This window comes from Lissotriton vulgaris, chromosome 7, assembly GCF_964263255.1.
Source record: "Lissotriton vulgaris chromosome 7, aLisVul1.2, whole genome shotgun sequence".
Classification (NCBI taxonomy): Eukaryota; Metazoa; Chordata; class Amphibia; order Caudata; family Salamandridae; genus Lissotriton; species Lissotriton vulgaris.
In genome coordinates this window covers 543383674-543406757 of record NC_141695.1, presented here as the reverse complement: position 1 = coordinate 543406757, position 23084 = coordinate 543383674, and the positions used below count along the sequence as shown (strand labels likewise).

The following is a 23084-nucleotide window of genomic DNA, read 5'->3' as shown; positions in this document are numbered from 1 at the left end:
CCTGGAAGCAGCTCCACCATAGATTACATTATGGTCAGTGTTGAATTCTGGAGCTGCATAAAAAACTTCAGGGTAAGCTCTAGGCCCGACAGTGACCGCAACTCACTGGTCTTGGAAAAGAAATCTCTTGTAGGACAGAGTAAAAAACATCCTTCTGAGGAGCTTGCTCCTCACTCTAATTTAACAGCTGTTAATAGAGGTAGAAGAGTTAGATGGAGCAAATTTGTACAGGCAGAGGACAAGGTTGCTGCATTATACTACCTTGCCATTCCCTCTCTAGAGAATGCTTTTAGCCTAACAAATGACAGCTTTAGCCAGGTCTACCTCTCCTCCTTCCAGAACATCCACCAAGAATTATGTGGTAAATTAGCGGGTTTCTTTTATACTACTGCTGATTTTAAGGCACAACCTCACAGTAATAGCCAATGGCACAACAAATCATGCGGTTTAGCCAAACTTGCCTTACTTGTGGAAATTAAAAGGGGAACAGCCTTGAGTATAAGAGCTGCTAGGGCCCATTATAAGAAAATTATCACTGAGGCGAAGCGGGAATGGGAGGCGGATAGATGGGAGAATATTAAATCTGTCCTCGACAATCGTGACTTAAGGACTTTTTGGAATCTTGTCAAATCTGGCAAGATTGAGGGAGTACCAGCAATAGAGTCCAATGTTAGTGAAGCAGTTTGGAGTCTCCATTTAAAAAAATTATATTCTATAGGCATGGAAGACACTTCTTCTGACTCTCTAGTCGCTCTTGCGACTCCCAGTTGTGCATTCTATTATAGTAGTATAGATATTAGTATCCCTCCATGTACTATGCAAGAAGTTGAGGTGGCGCTGGATTCCTTACTGCCAGCAAAGGCCCTGGGTCTGGACAAAATCCCTGGCGGTTGGTACTGCAGCGAACGTAAGGTTTGGGCCCCCTATCTATGGGTATTCTTCAATGCCCTTCTTCAGGGCATGAAGTTACCTCCAACCTGGCTGGGAGCGGAAATTGTGCCCATATTTAAAAAGGGCTCTCCCTTAGATCCGGCGAATTATCACCCAATTAGCTTAATAGATGTCTATTGGCGAGATTGCAGTCCTGGATGGAAGAAGACCAGATCCTCACACCGTTACAAGCTGGATTCCGGTCGAAGGTTTCTACCATTGACCAGGTATTTAGACTGCAATTGATTCATTGGAAGACTGTTACTATGGAAGAGGGTAGCCTGTACCTTACATTTGTTGATTTAGGATCCGTGTTCGACATGGTCGGGCACGATAAGCTCTGGGCCATAATGAGAGCCATGGGTGTGCCATCATACCTATGCCATCAGATCGAACGCTTGCATAAAGATACATTCGCAAGGGTACGCTTTGGGAAAAAGGGGGAATTAACAGCCCCCTTTCCGGTGGAAAAGGGGGTCAGGCAGAGTTGTGTCCTGGTCCCCACACTCTTTTCTCTCTTCCTCAATGGCTTGATTGCCGATCTATTGGCCACAAAAGACTTAGATTCCCCCAGGCTGGCGAACCGTAAGATTCCAGCGCTTATGTTTGCGGATGACAGGCTCTTATTATCCAAGTCCCTTATGGGATTGCAAAGGACTTCAATAGAGTTTTGTAACTTTTGTAAAAAGAGAACCCTTGAGATTAATCTCTCTAAGACAAAATATATGTTTTTTCATGCAAAGACTCTCAATTGTCCTCATCCCCAAATGAATGGGATAGCTTTGGAGAGAACGGCCACTTTTGAATACTTGGGGGTCAGTATTAATGACCAAATGGACTGGGGGCCTCAAGTAACAAAAGCAAATCTCAAATTGTTACAATCCTCCGGTGGTATCCTTAAGGTCTATAATAAATGCAGTTTGAAAATGGTTGGCCCCCGGTGGAAATTTATAAGACCCAAGCTAGGGGGGTAGCCCTTTACAGGGTCGAACTGTGGGGTCACTGCTTCGACAACTCACTTTGGGAGTGAGGAAGCTACCATGGCTTCAGCACATCAGACACCTTTGCTTTAAAATTGGGAGACATAACCTCTGGAACTCACCGGAGGATTCATGCCCCCTATATTTTTAAGAAATCACTCCCCCTGGCATTAAAGGAATATAATTTGGCGTGCTTAACACAGAATAGTCTACTGGGTGTCCTAACCAATAGCTTTTTGGAGGTCCGGGCTGCACAGAAAAGGAGGAATCGGACCTCCATGTCGTGTTATTCTGCCCCCTTTATAAAAAAGCCAGAGTAAGGTGGATTTGGCAACTATGTAATAACTTGGGTTTCAGGAACTATCTAGCAGTATATAGGATCCTGAAATATGATTCTACCCCATTGATTGCCTTTGCCACCTCAAGGTTTCTGTTTTCAATGTGGTGCACTCGCAGAGCTAGGATTAAGGCTATAGAAAGGCTGTGTTGCTATATTGCTGTACATCAACTGCTATGAATGATAAGTACTCCTTGTTCTTAAATATCTTTGTCAATTGGTGTACGCTATACGCTTCCTTGCCTATTTTTATTGTTATTTTAATATTTTATAATATGTCATATTTGTATTCGGACTCCATTCGTAGTTTTAATCTGGTTTTATGTAAAGCTTTATATTATCCATTTGATCAATAGTTCTCAAATTTTAGTAGATTTTATATTGTGTTTTGTATTTTACTTTTATGGCTGAAAACTGCCGAAATAAAGTTTTATTGACTGACTGACTGACTATCCCTTTGGTAGAGCAATTCCTAAAGGTAGGTTTTGTATCATATGTAGGACTCCTTTCACAAATTTTAGGATTTTGCCTTAGCACCAAATTCTAAATCTGGACATACGTTGTCTCTAAGTTGGCTGATGTTCCTCTGAGGTAGACTTGAACATCCGTGGGATATAGTCCTCTGGTCTTTAACAAGGAAAGAGTTGAGCATGATAGATCTCTACCAGGTATGTTCAGCATAGATTCTTGAAGACCAGATCTATTCCAGATTTTCATAATACGCACAGAGTGCATAAATGAGCTCCAATTAAATTTGTTTTATGTAATTGCATCATGTGTGCATATCATGAGAGTTTGACATGGATCCAGCCCTGTTGGCCAAGGATTGTCATTCCTGTTCTTTTCTAACTATGTAGTCTGTGTTGTAAATGGTGCCATTGAAGTCTGAATGTCACCATCATGTGCTCTTTCAGTGCCTTATTGTTGGAGCCCAGGATCCTGGTGATGTCCCATAACATCCCCACCCGGCTTTTTCACCACTGGAACTATAAGGTGCTCAATGTGCCAGGATCCCACCTAGGATACGCAAATCAAGGCGAATTACTGGAGAACATCGTTGGCGAGTGCCTGACAAAGTTGCTAAAGCTCGGTGTTCACCTTCTGAAGTACCCCAAGGTAAGAAATTAGTGGCAGAGAATTTCTATTTAAATGGATTTTGTTGTCATTATTTTTGCATATATATATATATATATATATATATATATATATATATATATATATATATATATATATATATATATATATATATATATATATATATATATATATATATATATATATATATATATTGATTTTATTGATGGCAAAAGAAGCAACATGGGGGTATCCTTATTACAGTTTCATATATCATTCAAACATGACTTGAATGAAAACCATTCTACAGGTTTCGAAATGATAAGTGTTGTACAGAAAATCCCAAGGTTTGGATGGCAGGCTAGCTCATTGAGCTGAATGCTCACCACTGATGAATGTGATGTTCTGGAAATGGGGACTATGAATCCTGGCAAGACAGACTCAGCCTTCCGAAGTCAGTAGATTGATTGTCTAATTTTGCTTAATATTAACTTATGTTATTTACATCTCGTAGAAATTGCATAAGTGCTTTCTGAAGCACTTTATTAAAACAAGTTATTATTGTTATGCTAATCCTTTCCAACTCTAGTGTAAATGGAAGATTGACTACAGATTTCATAGTGTTTTCTATCATATCCTAATGGCTTTTCATGATCTTTATAGAACATGCGGTGCAGTAATATTGGACCTTCATATCGTTCGAAAAATAGCCAATTCATGATATATCAATCTATGCAATTAACTTTGCGCAGAAATGCAATACCTGTAGAAACTGAAAAATCTTATTGTTCCAGTTTATCAGAAATTCTAAATATACAGAAAAAGGATTACAGGAAAACATTAGAGGAGTGCATAACGGAAAGAATATGAAAAATCCATCACATCTATAAATTATGATATAATATTATTGTGTTTTATTACAGTGTTGCATAGTAGTCCTGCTGTTTTACAGCACTTAAAAGGTGTAACTACTACCTAATTTAATGTTATCCAGTTTATCGATATCTGGATGCACAATAGACTTCACCAAGGTTGAATTCATGCCCATGACCTTCAGATGTGCTAAAAACCGAGAGCATGCATTTAACTAAGGGAAGTTACACTTTTTTTCTGCTAACTTTGCGCCTTTTTATAATAACTTCACAAACGTTGTAAGTTCATAAAGGCTGTTAAGTGTTAAGAAGAGAATTTTACAGGAACATTCAACAAAAGTAGGCTTTAAAGAACACAGCCCCTAGAAAACCTGGCCTCTAAAAAGAAGAATTTTCTCAAGGAAAACGTTTTTTTTTTCTCAGGAAAATACATTTTGAGGTAGGATGTTTCATCCGAGGGAAATTTTTGTCAAACAGACCAACTTTGTGAAGTTGCAAAGGTCACTAATGTGTCTCCTTGTCAAACAGTGCGTGTGAAATTTATAATTTCACAGATGTCCTACATTTAAATCAATACACCAACTTGTTTGGTCGGAAAGTGGACAGGTATACCTCTTCAAGTTAGAGATCCAGGTACATGGAAGACTTCCCTATTGAAGAATTACACAACGCCAGCATTTTACAATCTGTGGAATGGTACACAAAAGCTTAGCTCTTCCGGATGTATCAACACAACAATTGGGTGCCAGTGCCTATTTCAATGCTTGGTCTCACCTAAGTCCAAGCAGAGATGGAGCACCCACTGAAAGCTAAAGCCACCAACATTGTCATGTAGTATTCAGGGGATTCATATGTTGGATATTCTAATTCGAGTGTTATAAAGCGCTACATGTCATCATGGCCACTTTTGAGCCTGAACAGAAAGCTGGGACTGGATTGCAAAACGAATAAGTGGTGGGAAAACGTGTTTACTGGTGCCATTGCATGTTCGTGTTGGCAGGTTAAGGCAGTGGTTGGTGCAAACACTTTATCCACAGTGTTATGAAAGCAGATTTATGAATGTGGCATTAGGCAACACGAACATTTGTACATATTTATTTTGTTGTTGTGAAGATGCATTGTTTTTTCTTTTTTGTGCTGCATTATTGTCCTATTTTGTACTACAGGTTTTATGTGCATTGTGTTTGTGTTGTGGCCGGTTACATTTTTGTTGTGTTATTGTTTTGCTGGGTGTTACAATATTGGCTTGTGTGTTTTCTCGAGATGCCAAAAACTTCCAGCTAAAAGCAACACATTCCTTTACAGTCCCAATGACAAACAACCATTTACCACTCTCAAATGTGTAAAAATACTCTTGCTCCAAAGCTTTATCTTTTTAAGATGCCTGTCACCCCAAAACTGTGGGAGAAATCTGTCATAAGTTAGTACGTCTGGTGGTCACTTCATGAGATCAAGGGCATAGAGTGCAGTTTGATGAACGGGAATAATCTGAGTCCGACATCCTTTGGTCGCTTCCATGTAGACATAGGGCTTAATTAAAAGCCTGAGTCAATGATCAGTTTGAGGTAGGATGTCCAACCTGCTCAAGTGTCTTGCTCATGATTAAATGCTTGTACCACAAGGCGAGTTTAACCAAGTGGTGAACTTACTGCCTCTCTGTTGTAAGTGAAGGTCATGGCAACATGAAAATACCTGTTGACTTCTGGATTTGATGCAAATTTTCATGGCTGTATGAACCTGACCTTTCTGTGCCCTCCGACTTTCAGGCCTCCAAACACCTTGCAGACTCCATCATCGAAAAGGTGCCTGAGCTGATAATTCCCCAGGCCACCATCTACCACCTCCTGCAGTGCAAAGAGCTACTTACACCTGAGCAGTATCTTCGGACCTACAGTGCACCCATGAACATCGTCATGGACTCGGGTATGTTGTTAGCACACAGTGAAGGGCATTGCACTGTGTTTATGTGAGGTTCAAATATAGTTTTCCCTAAAAAACATTTTACGAAAAAGCAGAATAATGTTTATGGAAAACAACGGGCTACCTATCAGGTTGGGATGTCTCAGAGTTCTGCGGTGCTTTTTCAATCATTTTGATTAGGCAGAAGACCAGATAAAGATAATACAGCTTCGCAGAGTTAACATTTTAATAAAAGTAACAGTGCTCTCTAGAGCCATCAGTCAACATTTAGATTTACCACTTGGAGGTTGCACCCACTGCTTTCACTGCAATGATGGTTCTTTATCATTTTGTGTAAATTCTATTCTATCCAATAAGTTATGCTGGGATGGAAATGATGAAACACCCTGTACTAGAATGATGTATGTTCAAAATTATTTTCTACAAGGTCTCTTTTCATTATTCCATTCCATTCATGAATTCTGAGTGTACTTGCCCGTCAAAGGCATCTAAACTCAATCTCCAGTTCCCAATGTGAAGTGTAGGTTGATGCCTCTGTTCTAGTGTTGCATTTCGTGATCTGGCTCTTAGTTTTGTTCTTTCAGAATGGAATAAGAATTTTAAACTGAAAAATATTGTCACCCAAGACATGGGACAACTAAAGATTTTGATGTGATGCCCACATCAGTTGTAACCACCAGAGACCTGTGAGCTGGTTACACAACATCAGAATCCACTTCGCACGCGGGGCTAATTTCCCCGCTGTGCTAAAAACTGGTGTGGCCGTGATGAGCTGAGCTCGTCATGAGGGCAGCTCTGTTGCGCCTTATGACGAGCTGAGCTCGTCATCAGCACGGTGGTGCCACGAGCGGCCCTCCTCTCCCCCACACAGCGGGGGAAAAATACCCAGCAGAGAAGGGGTTAAATGACTGAAAGTCAAGCCAAAGTTAGCACAGACAAGGGTTATATACTGCTGTGTGAAAGAGCATCCCTCACAAAGCATAAATGTGTCTCAGACCTGACCAGTAGGCCACAATTTCTTCCACTCTTCTGAAATAACTTGACCAGCTTTGGCACCTTGTTGTACTCCAAACATTTAGGAACTTGGGGCCTGATTCAGAGTTTGGCACAAAAAACCCCATTGCAACAGTGACGGTGTACCCTCTCCACCAAACTGAAGTTCTGCCCACTGTATTTAGAGCTGGGTCATGTACGTGATTGAAACTACTCAGCCTCCACCACTGACATAGTCCTCTAATGGCCCGACAGAGTAATGGCCATCAGAAGTTTGGCCATCTGTCTGCCAGCCCAATTTGGAGTGGGCTGGCAAATGGCCAGTTTTTACTTTCAATGTGTTAACAACAAGGACCCCCTGATACGGATCAATATCCTGGGACAGGGTAAACAATATATGTGAAGTAACAATCCCAGGCATACACTTAAAGCAATTACACAATAGATTAAACAAACAAAAGGTTTCCTGACCCGCCGGCAGAGTATCCTGAAGCAGCTGTTCCCTTGTGTAGTTCTCCTGGAGTAACGTGCGCACGGCTTTCAAATAAAGACTCGATATCACGACGCCACCGCCGTATACTCGTAAGCCTGACCACGAGGGGAGAACGGCACCACTTGTAAAAAGCGTTCTATCAGATCTAGGAGCACTGTGTGAACGGCGGTGAAAATAAAATTTAATCACGACGCCAACGCCGTATATATATATATATATAGTTTTTAAACCTTACCACGAGGAGGACTGGCACCACTAACCAACAGCGTTCTCTTATACTTTAGGACTCTATCCAACGCATTAGTGTAAAGTTGTGGTGCCCTACCGATAAATAGACCCCAGATGAAGAGCGTATCCTAAATCTTTTGAGGGGAATTGTCATCTCCTTTGGACCTAAATAAACCCATGCTATGAATACATCACTGGAAACGATAAACGAATATATTAACATGTATGCAAGAAAACTATAAATAATAAATCAAGTTTGAAGCTTGACGATACAGCCCTGATACAGCCTCATTACAGCTTCATTATATGAGAATAGTATTGTCCAGGTACAAGAGTACTACTTTAGAAATTTGATGGTAAAAGTCCTGATGAAGGCATATTCTTTATGTCGAAACGCGTCGACCGGATGCCATCTAACCTCTTTTTAATTCTTTTGTGAATACACATGTATCATTATATTGTTATTTTATCAATTTTGATCAATGCACTGATTTTTAATATCTCTTTTTAACCAAATTAAAAATGTATTTTCTCTAAACTGAACTAGTTTGTTTGTTTAATCTATTGTGTAATTGCTTTAAGTGTATGCCTGGGATTGTTACTTCACATATACAGTTTTTACTTTCACACACTATCACCTTCTTCCACAGCAAGATCGCAGACATCCACGACAGCTTCAACATGACCGCCACGACTACCACTAAGACCCCCCCGCCCCCACAACCACCATCTGCACCAACCTCCTTCTGTCCTGGACCAACATCAACGACGATGACACCATCAAGACCATGAACACCATCAACTCCGGATCTCCGTCAGACCCTTGCCCACACCACATCTTCAAGAAAGCCAGCACCGCAATCACACCCCATCTCCGAAAAACCATCAGCATCGCCTTTGAGACAGCAACCTTCCGGGAGAGCTGGAAGCACGCCGAGATTAACGCCTTAATCAAGAATCCTAAGACGGACCCCAAGAACCTCAAAAGAATCCGGCCCATCTCCCTGCTCCAGTTCCCGGTGAAGTTCATCGAGAAGACCGTCAACAAACAGCTACCTTGAGGAGAACAGCATCCTGGATCTATCCCAGTCGGGGTTCCCCAGCAACCACAGCACCGAGACTGCCCTCATCGCTGCCACTGATAACATCAGGACCCTGCTAGACAACGGAGAAACCGCGGCCCTCATCCTCCTGGACATGTCAGCTGACTTCGACACAGTCTGCCACCGCACACTACGAACACGCCTCGACGACGCTGGGATCCAAGAGAAGGCCCTGGACTGGACCACCTCCTTCCTTGCTGGCAGAACACAGAGCATCCACCTCCCCCTTCCGTTCCAAAGCCACCGAGATCATCTGCGGCGTACCCCAGGGCTCACCCCTCAGCCCAAAGCTGTTCAACATATACATGGCACCTCTCGCCCACGTCGCTGCACTGCATGACCTCAACATCATCTCCTACATCGACGACACCCAGCTGATCCTCTCCCTCACCAAGGACCCCCACACCGCCAAAACCAACCTCCACGAAGGAATGAAGGCTGTCGCCGATTGGATGAGGACCAGCCATTTGAAGCTGAACCAGGACAAGACAGAGGTCCTTATCCTCGGACCCACCCCTTCAGCCTGGAACGACTCCTGGTGGCCGATCGCACTGGCAACAGCTCCAACACCCACCGACCACACACGCAACCTAGGGGTCATCCTCGACTCCACCCTCTCCATGACCAAGCAGGTCAATGCAGTCTCTTCCTCCTGCTTCAATACCCTGTGCATGCTCCGCAAGATCTACAGTTGGATCCCCACCGAAACAGGAAGAACGGTCACCCAGGCCCTCGTCAGCAGCAGGTTGGACTACGGAAACACTCTCTACGCAGGAGCCTCGGCCAAACTCCTGAAACGGCTTCAACGCATTCAGAACGCCTCTGCACGTCTGATCCTCGACATCCCTCGTGGCAGCCTTATCACACCCCACCATAGAGACCTGCACGGTCTCCCCATCAACAAGAGGATTACCTTCAAGCTCCTAACCCATGCACACAAGGCACTCCACAACACCGGACCAGCGTACCTCAGCAGCCGACTCAGCTTCTACACCCCCACCCGCCAGCTTCGCTCCGCCGACCTCACCCTGGCCACAATCCCCCACATCCAAAGAGCGACCTCCGGCGGCAGATCGTTCTCCCACCTCGCCGCCAAGACCTAGAACACCCTCCCCATCCACCTACGGCAGACCCAAGACCTGCTGTCCTTCAGAAGACACCTCAAGACCTGGCTCTTCAAGTAGTAGCAGCACCCCCCACTCCCCAGCGCCTTGAGACCCTCATGGGTAAGTAGTGCGCTTTACAAATGCTATGATTGATTGATTGAGAATATGGTAGTAAGTGAAAGTAACAACATTTTAATGACCCTCACACCATGGAATAAAACTTCCATGGTGAGGTGGGCCAGTCACAGTTTGGTTATTTACAACAAAGAAATCCTGCTTTAGGATTTGATTTTGGAAAATAAAAAAATATATTGAAAGTGTGCCGAAAGGACGATCATGTTGATGAGGCAGCATGTCACAATGGTGCATGTTTTGACACTGGGCTGCACACAGTGTGCCAGTGTAAGGAGAAAGCAGAAATGCTCTATGTCTTTGTAAATATGGAGAATTTCTGCTCTCTCCCTTTTACGCAACAGAGCGCAGCTTCTTTGTTTGCTGCCCTGCGTTGCGTGAAAGATTCTAAATTTGCCTTGCCATGTCTTAAGTGGATCAGCAACGCTGCATCACATCTGGTCTATCCTTAATTGGTTCCATGGATGGTTGAGAAGGAGATGGAAGCCTTATGGGGCAGGTTTCAAACGAAATAATGGCGAATCGCCAGTATGATGTGGACAATTGCCTGGCAGACGCCACCACATGGCACAGGACCGGGACATAATCAAATCTTATGCATTCTTAACTGTGCGTAACATCCTTTAGTTGCTCAATGATGCAGATCCCAAAGGTACTGCCTCCCTCAGCTACACTGGAAACCCACCAGGAGGGAGGAGAATGGAGGACGCTGGTGTCACGTTTAAATGCAGCTCTGAAGGACGTCAGACCCTATTCCCGATGCGAGCCAGAAAGGCATGGGACCATGACTTCCCGATATCCTGACGGACAAGGAGTGGGCATCGTCCTGTGCGCAAGTACAGAAGACCGCCAGTAACACCGGATTTAAACTGACTCACATTAGCTTCTTACATCACACGTACTTGCAGAGGCCGCCGCACCCGCCCGAAGGGTGGGGGAGGCTCGAAGGCCGGCGCCATAACCCTCGTGGTGCCACCAGCGGGGAAAAACTGGTTCTGGGCGCTTCGATGCGCACAGGAACCAGCGGAAACGGGGTGCGCACCAGCCACCCGACCGGAAGTGACATGTTGACCTGGCGCCCCCAAAGGGCGTCCAATGGTCAACCTGGCTTTGTTTGAACCCCCCAATCAGGGGGACTCACCTGAGGCCTGCATGGAGGGCTCAGGAGGATTTAAGCGACGCCGCCCTCCCAGCAGAAGCACATCGCATTCGAGGAGCTGGGAGAACGGCGCGACAGCAACAACGACTGAAGCAAGAGAGGCGACGCGGCGAAGGACGAAGCGGAAGACGGCGAGGCTCCGGTGGAAGATCCAGGTCATCATCGCCGGGACGCCTTACGGAGCGCGGTGCGGCGCGCCGTGCCAGCTCCCCCGAAGCAACAACAGGTAAAAAACCGCGGCAAGCTCAGGGCCCGGGATAAGCACACGCAGTTAGCTGTGCCCCCAGCAGACGGCCTGACGCAGACGCGAGAAACCAAGAAGCCACACACAAGTGCGCAGAGACTCACGACATGTCGGAAGGCCAGCCGGACGAGATGGCAGAGGTACTGATGAAAATCCGCGAGTTATCGGCCATCCACGGCGACGACTGGCTTCACCCTCACCCGGGCAAAGGGAAAGAGAACAGACCGGTGGAACAGGCGGACGAAGAACCAGGGCCTTCCGCACCCAAGAAGCTGAAAAACACGCCGATGAAGAGAACATCGAAGAGGAACCCTCCGAGGAAAGTGCGGCAGAAACCTCTTCCGCCGAGGCCAGAGGGCAGCGAACAGGGCGAGACGACCGGCAAAAAGAAAAAGGGTGAGCATATTAGCAACATCGTAAAGGAATGTCTAAAATCGCTGGCGCCGGGGCTACTTAATGGCACAGGGCAAGGGGTACCAGGGCCTAGGGAGCAGCGCGCGGAGGAAGCGGCAGGTCTCACGTGGCATATGGTCGACCCGGGGTGGGCCCGTCAGACAAGAGTGCAAGAGCAGGTAAGCTTGTCCGCTCAGGGGGAACAAATTTCCCCACTACCCGGTTGGGGTAACGGCCCGGTTTCAGGAACCCACCTCCGAGTGGGGTAGTCAACGATCATTACATCAGGCCATCCCCCGGTCCGGCGTCCCTGACTACGAAAGCCACCGGCTTGGCATGTCTTATCCCCCTAGCGGTAAAAGAGAGGATATGGCGCAAGGAATTCATAGACATATTTTCGCTGCTTGAAATACAGCTAGAGGGACTTGATCTAACCACGTGCGACAGGAAGGAGGAGGACAGGAGAGAAAGGCGTGGGGCCAGAAAAGAGCGCAGTTTCGACAATTGGTTAGACGCTTTCAGAATTATGGCATGCATTATAGTGGAGAGGTTTCCCCATTGCGCGGCCGACTTGTGGCTGTACGAGGCCAATATCCACCTAGCACAGAGGCAGTTCCCGGGGGATGCCTGGTTAGAATACGATAAAGGGTTTAGATTAAAAATGCAGAGGCACCCCGAAATGGAGTGGAATGAGGAGGATGTCTCGGGGTTCATCCACAAGATGCTCACAGCCAAAGATGTTAGGGCCTGGGCGGGAAAAGGCGACCAGCCCTTTCGGAGCTCATACCAAAAGGGGAAGAGTGGTTCTTATCAAAGGCGGTCGAACGGTAGATCGTACTCCCCAACCGCAACTAAGGCGATCTGTTGGAGATACGAGGCGGGGGACTGCTCATGGGGCTCGTCTTGTAAGTTTCAACACGCATGCGCTAGCTGCGGGGGCAAGCACGCCACCGTTGCATGCAAAGGTTCCAAACACGAAGCGAAAAGGGAGAAGAGAGAAAAGAGCAAGAAGCGTTAGCCCCAACGCAGGGGAAAGGAGGGGACTGGCGGACATTGGTAGGCGCCAGCTGGCCAGATCCCCCATTATTACACAACAGCTGCGCAGATTAACAAACAAATACCCGAACAAAGCAGAGGCCAGGTCACTGGTAGAGGGCTTCGAGCAAGGCTTTGTTATTCCATTCCAGGGCCCGCTCCCCTCGGCGGGGGCGAGCAACCTGAAGTCGGCAAGCCAACACCCCGAAGTGGTTAGCGCCAAGATAGAGAAAGAATTGAAACTGGGTAGAGTTGAGGGCCCTCTCCCAAAGGAATTGCAAGGAGGCATAGTCATCTCCCCGCTAGGCGTGGTCCCCAAGAAAGAACAAGGTCAATTCAGGCTGATACACCACCTTTCGTTTCCGGAAGGTTCCTCCGTGAACGACGGTATCGACCCCGAAGCTTGCTCAGTGGGCTACGCGTCAGTCGACGACGCAATCGAGCTGGTGAAGGCGACAGGCAGAGGAGCCCTCATGGCGAAAGCCGATATTGAATCTGCGTTCCGACTATTGCCGGTCCACCCTTCCAGTTTCCACTTACTGGGTTTCCAATGGGGCGAGGACGTGTTTATTGACAAAGCCATGCCCATGGGATGCGCGATATCATGCGCATATTTTGAGCAGTTTGCCACCTTCTTAGAATGGGCGCTGCATGACCGGCACCAGGAAGGTGGAAAACTGCACTACTTAGACGATTTCCTGTTCACAGGCCCGGCAGGTTCCTCAGTGTGCGCAAGCACATTGGCAGCCTTCGAGGAGCTAGCCAGGTCCCTAGGGGTCCCCCTCGCAAAAGAAAAAACTACAAGCCCGACCACAAGTCTCACGTTCCTGGGCATAGAATTGGACTCTATAGCGGGAACGGCCAGGCTGCCTCCAGGCAAAGTAAAGGAATTTCGCGAGGAAGTATCAAAGCTACGGGGTCGGAACAAGGCCACCCTGAGGGAGATCCAACGAGTGATAGGTAGACTCAACTTCGCGGCTCGGGTAATCCCGCCCGCCAGGGTATTTTCAAGGCGCCTAACAGGGCTAACGGCCGGCGTCACCCACAAGCACCACCACATCAGGCTGAGCGCAGGCGTGAAACAGGACCTGCAGGTGTGGGACGAGTTCCTACAAGATTTCAACGGGGTGCTGATTTGGAGAGCAGGTTGGGTAACGGCCGAACAGATAGCCCTTTACACAGACGCGGCCGGAAGCCTTGGCTTCGGCGCGGTCCTGGGAAACAGCTGGTGCGCCAGCCAGTGGCCGGACGAGTGGCATGCGCAGGGGCTCACCAGGAACATCACGTTTCTCGAGCTGTTCCCGATCATTGTGGCACTGACCATTTGGAGCGAGAAAATAAAAAACCTGAAACTCACGCTTTGGTCAGATAACATGGGAGTGGTGCAGGCCATTAACAGAGGCGCAGCGAGATGCCCGGACATGCTGAGGCTAATGCGACGGTTAATTAAATTACAGCTGGAAGGAAACCTGGAGCTGAAAGCACGCCACGTGCCAGGGGCAGAGAACTCAGCAGCAGACGCACTCTCACGGTCCCAAATGAAGCGTTTCAGAGAACTGGTGCCCGGGGCGGACAAGGGGATGACCCCCTTTCCATCGTCCCTTTGGGACCTGGGGGAGTAGACTTATCATGGCTAATAGGGCAATCACTTACCGCAGAAGCTAACAGAAGATACAGGACATACGCGGGCACAGTAATGAGAGTTGGGGGCCTAAAATCGCTGGAAGACAGGGCAAAGACTCGCACAGCAGTCGAGAAATTCGTGCAATGGGCATTCGAGTCGAGAAAAACGAGATCGTGGGCCCAGGCGCATTTGTCCGCCATTGCCCATTTTGCCAGGCTTTACACAGGCGAGGACCCCACTACCTCGGCCTATCTAAAGACGGCCTTGAAAGGCTGGAGGAGGGTTGAAGGTAGAAAGAAGGACAACAGGCGTCCCATCGATTTTGCCAAACTGGGGCAGCTCCTTGGAGCCCTCACAGGCTTAATATCGGATAAATACGAGCTGCTGCTATTTAGGGCGGCTTTCACGACGGCGTTCTTCGGAGCATTCCGTATCAGCGAATTGGTAGCCCCCAGCAAGTCGGGCCCAGCGCAGCAATGCCTGCAGGCAAGAGACATTAAACCAATGGAGAGGGCAGTGGAGTTAACGCTGAGACAGTCCAAAACGGACAGGGCAAGGAGGGGGACGACGATACGTCTCCATTGCATCCCAGAGTCGGGGCTCTGCGCGGTATGCTGGTTGTTCAGGTACATGGGGGCTCGACCAGCTGGTGAGGGCCCTCTCTTCATACATAAGGACGGGAGGAACCTGAGTAAGTTCCAGTTTACATCCATAATGCGCCAAGGCCTTGGTAAAGCCGGGTATTGCGCGGCTTCGTTTGCCTCTCACTCTTTCAGGATCGGCGCAGCGACCTCGGCAGCGCAGCATGGCATGCCAGAGGACAGGATCCAGGCAGTGGGCAGATGGCGCTCCAGGGCGTACAAGTCGTACATACGCCCTCACCTCGTATAAAAAAATATAAATAAATAAAAAAAAAAGGGGGAAGAGAAAAGACAAAAAAAAAAAAAAAAAAAGACAAAGGAGAGAGAAAGCCCCGAAGGGGGGGGGGGAAGGAGAGGGAGTCGCCTTGGGATGCCGCACGGCAGGGTGACAACACACCCCCCTCCCTCTCTTAAATGCACACGGTGCGCAGTAAAGCCACCTAACAGAATGCTTTCTCTCGACAGGGGGACGCCCGCAGCTGGTCTGGGTGGTGGGGCACTCATTCGTGTCCTGGATGGAGTCTTGGTGGCGGCAGGGGGGCCGCAGCATAAACAGGCCCAAAGCGACGTACATCCGGTGGATAGGGCAGCCAGGTATGAGATGGGAGCAGCTACTGCCGACGCTGGACGGCCTCATGGCAGATTCGGCCTGGTTGCCCGACGTCCTGATCATCCACCTTGGGGGCAATGACCTGACCCGGCTAGGGCGAAAAGCAGTCGGGCAAGCCATCCAAAGGGATCTCACCAAGACAGCAGCGTGGCTGGGACCCACGACGGTGGTCTGGTCCGAGATGATCAGCAGGAAACATTGGAGAAGTGCCGATTCCAACAAGGCCGTCGACAACGCAAGAAGGAAGCTAAATGTGGCAATGCACAAGTTTTGCCTCGCCAATGGCCTGGAATCAGTTCGGCACGGCCTCATCCACCCGGGCCGCCCAGAACTCTATGGGCAAGACGGGGTACACCTATCCGAAAAGGGGATGAAGGTGTTTTGGGATAACTTGTGGGGTGCAATGTCACTCGCAGGTTGCAACTAAAAAAAAAAATAAAAAAATAAAGGAAAATATGGAGAAAGGTGGGAGCCACGAACCAGGTGCAGGGGGGGGGAGCCGCAGTGAGACGTGGGCCTCCCTGCGGCGTGGCGGAAATCCTACACTGGTTGGCTAAGAAAACACACCGGCGGGCGGTGTGTAAGAGGATGGCCACTCACTTTTGAATGCCGCACGGCAGGGTGACGTGGCGGCATAAAGGAGGGGAGTAACAGGAGGAGACGGCACTCGCGGCCCAGACCCGGCCGGATGGCAGGGCGCAATTTGGTAGCGAGCTGGGGACCTAACTCCCGACTGGAAAGCTCCCCTCCGCAACACGCAGAAGGCGTGGGCAACCAACCACTGGAGCACCAATAGACTGGCAACAAACTGGTTTGCGTACAAGCCCCATTTTCGAACTAAGGAGGGCACAAAGAGACTGACACCTGCTATTAGAAGAGGGTGTCATAATGTGTAATATGCCAATTATGATTGATGAGTAATGTTCGCAAAATGGAAGATTGCTTGAAACCAGTTTGTGTTATTAATATGTCTTTGGTTATTAATAAACTGCGGCCAACAACGACCACTACTGATACCAGGCTTTGTTGGCTGACATTATTTCCCACCTTTGGCAGCAGCAAAATGCGGGGGCCGGTAAGTATAGAGGCTAGGGGTCTCCGCAGAATAGGCACATGCGAGGGTTAATGACTCCAGCCCGACTGTAGAGAATGTATCTGAACAGACCATCGCCCTGCCCATGCCTTACCACCGTACCACCACGTCCCTACACATAGCCTGGACGTGCAGGCAGCTGGCACGATATTTAGACGGAGATATTGACGAATAGCTGCCAAGGTTTCAGATTGCTATGTGTGATATTTTGATAAATTCAGTGTAACTACGAGTGGCATTCAACGACGATGAGTGACACTTTCTCACGAGCAAAATCAAGGAATGAAGGTCAGTTTACCTAGTCTGAATAAATGCTACAAATAACCAATTGTTAACTGTATACAATTCTGGTGTGGAGCTCCATTCCATACAATAATCTCTCCTTGTGCGTAAGCTTGTACTGTGCACAACATGAAAATAGCCTTGCGTCTAGAGTTTGGGACTCTGCCTCATGCCTGCACTCAGCAATGCTAAAAAGTGTGCTCTTTATGATACATTGTGGTTGTCTGCACTCAGCACAGGGCTCAAATAGTGAAGTAAAGGTCGCAGTGTGCGCACCTGGCTATCCTAGGTAAGTAATAAAGCACATAGAGTAAATGTCTGGCCTTCTTCCTAATCCCTGATAACCAATCAAATAGCATCAGTCTACTCCAGGACTTTTCTGTCTTGTGTGCCCCGGGCCGAGTCTTCCAGGATGTGAGAGGCCCCATCTCGTCAGCTGCCTAATAAATGAATACATCAACAACACTCAGCTGACTAGAGTCACTGCAGACTGGCATTGGGCATGTCTCAAGACAGAGAGGCTGAAGCACGCTACATGTACAGTTCGTTCGAAATAAATTAAATAATAAGAGAGGTGTGTTGTCATTGCGCATTATCATTTTGAGTAATAAAAGCTGCACTCTGTGCAGACACATGACATGGCTTTGCAGACACCGCGAATGAGCTGGTTTTGTTCGTTACTCACTGCTCCCTCACACCAGGGCTCCTAGTCCTTGCTCATCATTAATTCATACGCCTAAATAATAGACACTGCTGGCAGGCAGGGGCTCCAAATTATGACAATGTTGGCGGCTGGTGACATTTGAAAGTGGTGAGGCGCAAATGTTTGGGACCTGTTGGCGAGCAAGCCTGATTGTCTCTCCCACACACACACACACACAATTTGCAAGTTAATGCAGGGAGAGGGTACAGAGGGGAGGGCACTGCTAACACACACCACATCAGTCACCCGCACAGGACGGCCAGCTTTCTTATCTGCCGCTGCATCTCACCCATGGCCTGAAGAAGTAGGGCCACACCTCTCCCATCCTGATGGAACTCCACTGGCTCCCTTACTGGCCGCACCATCTTCAAAGCAGCAAAAGCCGTGACAACCAGCAAACCTGCTCATCAATGGTGGCTCCTGGCACACCCAGAGCCCAGACACCATCAGACTGGAGACCAGGAAGTTAAAGAAGAAAAAACAAGGCAGCGGGCTTCATCTTCCTATGTACCCAGGGTGTGAAACAACAGCATCCCCTTATGTACATGTACATGTAAATGTATTTATATAGCGTAAATCACTGACCGAGGTCGGTATCTAAGCGTTTGCTTAGGGAACCCGTCCTGGTATTCCCCTGTGAGATAACCCCGGCAGGGTATCCACAAGGTGAAAGAGAGGCATCCCGCCGCGAGGGGCCGTTGTGGAGATTAAGCAAGCTATTGGCCAGAGTCGCAGAGTGTGAACCCGTGAGTCGAGAAGGTACCGGAGCGAGAATTATCGAGTCCGTGGAATTTTTTAGCCCAAGACCCGCCGAGGCGGGGAATTGAACCCTGGTCCAGGGCCGATCTCAGCTTCCGGGTCTGCTGCCTCTAACCCCTGAGCCACACTTCTCCAGTATGCTGCTCCAATTCAGAAAAGAGTTGAGGACACACATCACAGTGCAGTCACAGTCCACTCTCGCTGCCAGAACCAATCTACCTCTGCTGACACGGAGTGTGTCCTTTCCGTCGACCCTCTGCAGCTCTTCTATTTCTGGCTAGGTTCACACGACAGAAATCCCACCTACACACATACCTGTTCTTGCAGTGAGCCTGGTGCATTTCACGACAAACAAGACCGCAGCAGCTTCATTTCTTCAGCACTGGGGCCCCGTCGGAGCAGCCCAGAGGCCTAAAGTCCAAGCGCCTACAGGTCTGCAGAAGAAGCTGACACTACACTGCAGTATTAATGCTGGCTCGGGACTCCGAAACTTACCTTAGTTAATGGCTTCCCGCTTTTCTTTCCTGACGAGGATCCAGGATCCAGACTTCCGACTCCCGCCGTCGCTGTAGAATTCCGACATCACCAGAAGGCAGCAGGCAGCTTCCCTCCCCTCCACAGCAGTCAGCGCTGTGATTGGTTCAGCCGGCTGCCCTACTGACGTCTTTGCTCTCTGTATGCTGTAGCACAGCAGCATACAGAGAGACAGGGAGAGTGGGAGGGGTTACTCGAGGGCAGGGGGGAGCGGCTTGCCTACTGTGTTAATACTGTCTGTTTGGGTAGCCTCTCAGGCTGCCAAAACAGACAGTATTACCAACAGTGGGCAAGCCGCTCCCCCCTGCCCTCGAGTAACACCGCCCACACAGGAACTTCTGCTTTCTCGCCATGCGAGAAGGTAAGGCAGAAACAAATGGTTGTTATTATCATTCGTAATAATAACTACCTTTGTTTGCCTTCTCGCACGGCGAGAAAACAGGGGGGCGGCGCCCAAACGCCCCCATGGACTAGCCGCCGCTGTTAGCAACCTTAAATGAATGCGCTACTTCAACCAATTATTTTATGCGTCCAAGGCTTGCTTTACGCACACACTTACTTTATGCAGCGTCATTCAGAGTGCAGCTGCATTTCCATGTCGGCCGCGCAAGCCACGGACTCCGCTGGTCTGGTGACCAGCAGACCTTAGCTAGCTCGGGCCAGCTCAGTGTCCGCTGGTTTGCAGTCAGGGGTCCCAGGCTGGCTTGGTGGGGCAGCGCCCAGACCACTGTGGCTTCTGTGGGGTCCTCTGGGGTCATATTCATGCTTAGTCCTGACACCCCAGGACCAGGGCTTTAAGTGGGATGAAAAAACTGGGGTGTCTCTCAAAGGGGTGTGGCCAATGTAATTAAGGACATGGCTTAAAAACACATACGCTAAAAATGTGTGTTTAGCATAGTGTGCCACCCAACTTGTATTTTGCTGTTTCTGTCATTGCATCCAGATCTATGATACAACAAGTAACATCAATCCTACAACAAGTCATACTATTGGCTTTGTCAATGGTTGTTAGTTGCATGAGATAAATAAGCAGTAACTATGGATGGTATATAATATTGAAAAAGCTCCACTTAAAGCCCTGGTGACACCGCCAGAATGTTGCTGCTCCTGAGTTTCTAAAAGAGAAGGGAAATCCAGAGAGAAAATGACTCTTTAGAGGATTTCCCTTTCCTTACAACAGCTCACCTGGCATGACGTCATGCTGTAACTTGTCCTGTAGTGAGAAGTGAGCAGTTTGAGTAGGCACAAATCGATATGCCTGCGGTGTCGAAACGAGTCTCTATCTGGCCCCGTTTTGCGCCCCGGCACTTTTTTCAGGTCTGCAGTGACAGCAGACTGCTGTCACTGCAGTCCGGAAAAATGGACAGCATGTGCCAGGGCGCAAAACAGAGCCTGATAGAGACCCATTTCCAGGCCTCCTTTAAAAAACTGCAGGTGCTCAGACCCAGTGAGACCCAGCCCACTTAAAGCCCTTCATAGGGCACATTTTACAGCGTGCTGACTTACAATGAAGAATTCAACTGCCTCCCACTGACCACACATTGGCAGCAGCAACTGTGACGTAGTTGAATGTGCAGAATGCTGCCCGCTGCGCAGTGACTGTTTCAACAATCCAGCTGTGTTGCATGATTTGTACCTAATAGCAAGGTTACCCAGGCCAGCCTCTTAGTCAGCTGAGCTGTGCGCACCACACGCTGCAGGCTGCTGTGCCATGCCATTAGTAATTATACAGGCCAGCGACCAACCGCAGCACTTGACATCTGAGGACCAAAGGCTCTAATATGCGTGGCTTCGCATTTCAGTGCAGTGATGGGGACCACCTCACTGAAATGCGATGTTCTAACGCCTGATGCATGGTACTTGGCAGGGCTGGTGAAGCAGCTCCAAAGAGTGACCAACACTCAACAGTGATTGTTTGGCCTAGTCCAAAATCCCAAACATGGAAAAATGCAGCAAAATTCTCTAATTTGGGCCTGTTGCTGGCTTAACATTGGATAGCGATACATTCGTTAGTGATCAACGCTCCCACAGTTGGCAAGTGGAAAGACACAATGGAATTGGCATTAGTGGAGGAAGTGCAACTGAAATGGGGGGGAACAGACGAAGAGGCAGAAGAGGACTTAGGGTGCTGGGCTGACATGCTGCATATCACACAATTGTATCCAAACCAACAATTTGGCTCAAACTAGTTTCTAAATCTCCTGCTGGTAATGAGCTCCGCTGTCGCAGGAAGGTAAAGGATTTCCTTTTATTGATTAACCCCCATACTCCCTATTGGTGTCATGCTTCATCATCGGGTTCACCCAGACTCCTGAAGGTCTGGGTGGGCTCGACCATCTTTCAGGGAGCTTATAGGAGATATTGGCCAGGGGGTTAAAGATAAAAAATCCTATCACTTCCCCAGGTATCCCTTTATTCACGTGGATGGTTCCCTGGTTCTTCTATCAGTTGACCTATATTTCAGCTCTATTGAAGGTACAGATATCTGTTCCCTTCACAAAAACTCCACTGTGGCATGATTCTTGGCTCCGAACTTTGACCGCACTTTCGGCTTCAAGAAGTGGCACCGCATAGGAATCTATAAATTGGGGAGTCTTTTGGAGGGAAATCACATGCAATCAGGAGGAATTTGAGCTTCGGAAGCCCCACATACTTACTACTGAGGCATGCTCTTGGTGTCTGTCAAGCAGACGAGACTGCCATTCCTGACTATAATCCTCTAGAGGCCAAACTGGCTGTAGATTGATCAGCCAAAGAGGGTGTACTGAGACTTTATCGCTCTCTAGTGTCCAATGCTTGCCCAGCTGACATTTAAATGGGAGAATTACTTGGGAGGCAGACTGGACAGACAAATGGATGCCTGTGTGGGAAATGGCCATATCCTCGAAACTATAGCTTAGCCAATTTAATTGTTTACTCTACCCTACGTAAATTGTGGAAGAAGGATAGAACTCCTTCACCTGAATGCCTGTGTCGCTCACAGACAAGGAATGTCTTCCACATAGTTTGACCATCTCACCAGATTCATACATATAGGCAGAACATACTTCCACTATTGTCTAGGGTTCTGGCTCAGCCTATTAATCCCTGTGTGGGGGATGCAAGAGCTAGGCAGCACCCGAAAAGAAAGCTCACTGATGGGTGATACTCTTCTTGCTAAAAGAGAGACATAACTATGCACTGGCGTCAGAGAATGCCCTGTCCTTGCAAGAATGGACAAAGGGCATGGACTTATGCACGCGCTTAGAGAAGCCTATACACCAGGCCAGAGACTGTGCACATAAATACAAGAGAATCTGAGGGGTCTGATAGGACTGTATTCACTGGGGCAAGCAAGCGTTGTATGAGCGGGAAACTGCAAAATCTTAGTGCAGTAATGGCTGACAGTTATGAAGTTAAGTTAAGTTGTGCTCTGTATTTACTGTGCACAGGACATGAACAAAAAATGGCTCTGCTCTGAGAGTATTGTGCATAGCACAAAAAAAACCTGTAGGTCATGTCCGTTGCGAAATGTGCAGAGGGGAAAGTATAGACCTGTATGTTACAAAGTTTAACCTCCGAACTAGCTCAGTCTGTTACATTCGGGGCCCTGTCATTCTATCATTCAGTGGTTAAAAAGAATGCTCCATTGTTCCATAGACTCAAACCTCCGACTAGTGAAATGCATTTGGCAGACATGGTCTGCGGGGTTTAGACAAAGAAACCCACTCGACCTGGAAACACTCCGAGGGTTTCTCATGAAGTAGGCTGCCAGCATTCCATGTGCATTACGGTCGCAGGGCCTCAGTCTTTGGCGTGGGCTCTAAGCTCTTAATTCAAAAATGAAACGGGGGAAAAGC

The 23084-nt window shown here is 48.0% G+C and overlaps 1 protein-coding gene across 5 annotated transcripts in view; it reads left to right on the top strand.

Moving 5' to 3' along the window:
- LOC147702005 (testis-expressed protein 47-like) overlaps window positions 1-23084 on the top strand; it is a 223648-nt gene that overhangs the window by 179844 nt on the left and 20720 nt on the right. For all 5 annotated transcript variants that reach the window (XM_086930620.1, XM_086930621.1, XM_086930618.1 and 2 more), the window contains exons 5-6: window positions 3162-3363; window positions 5960-6116. In XM_086930620.1, coding sequence (XP_086786746.1) covers window positions 3162-3363; window positions 5960-6116 — 359 coding nt within the window. The remainder of the gene's footprint in view (window positions 1-3161; window positions 3364-5959; window positions 6117-23084) is intronic.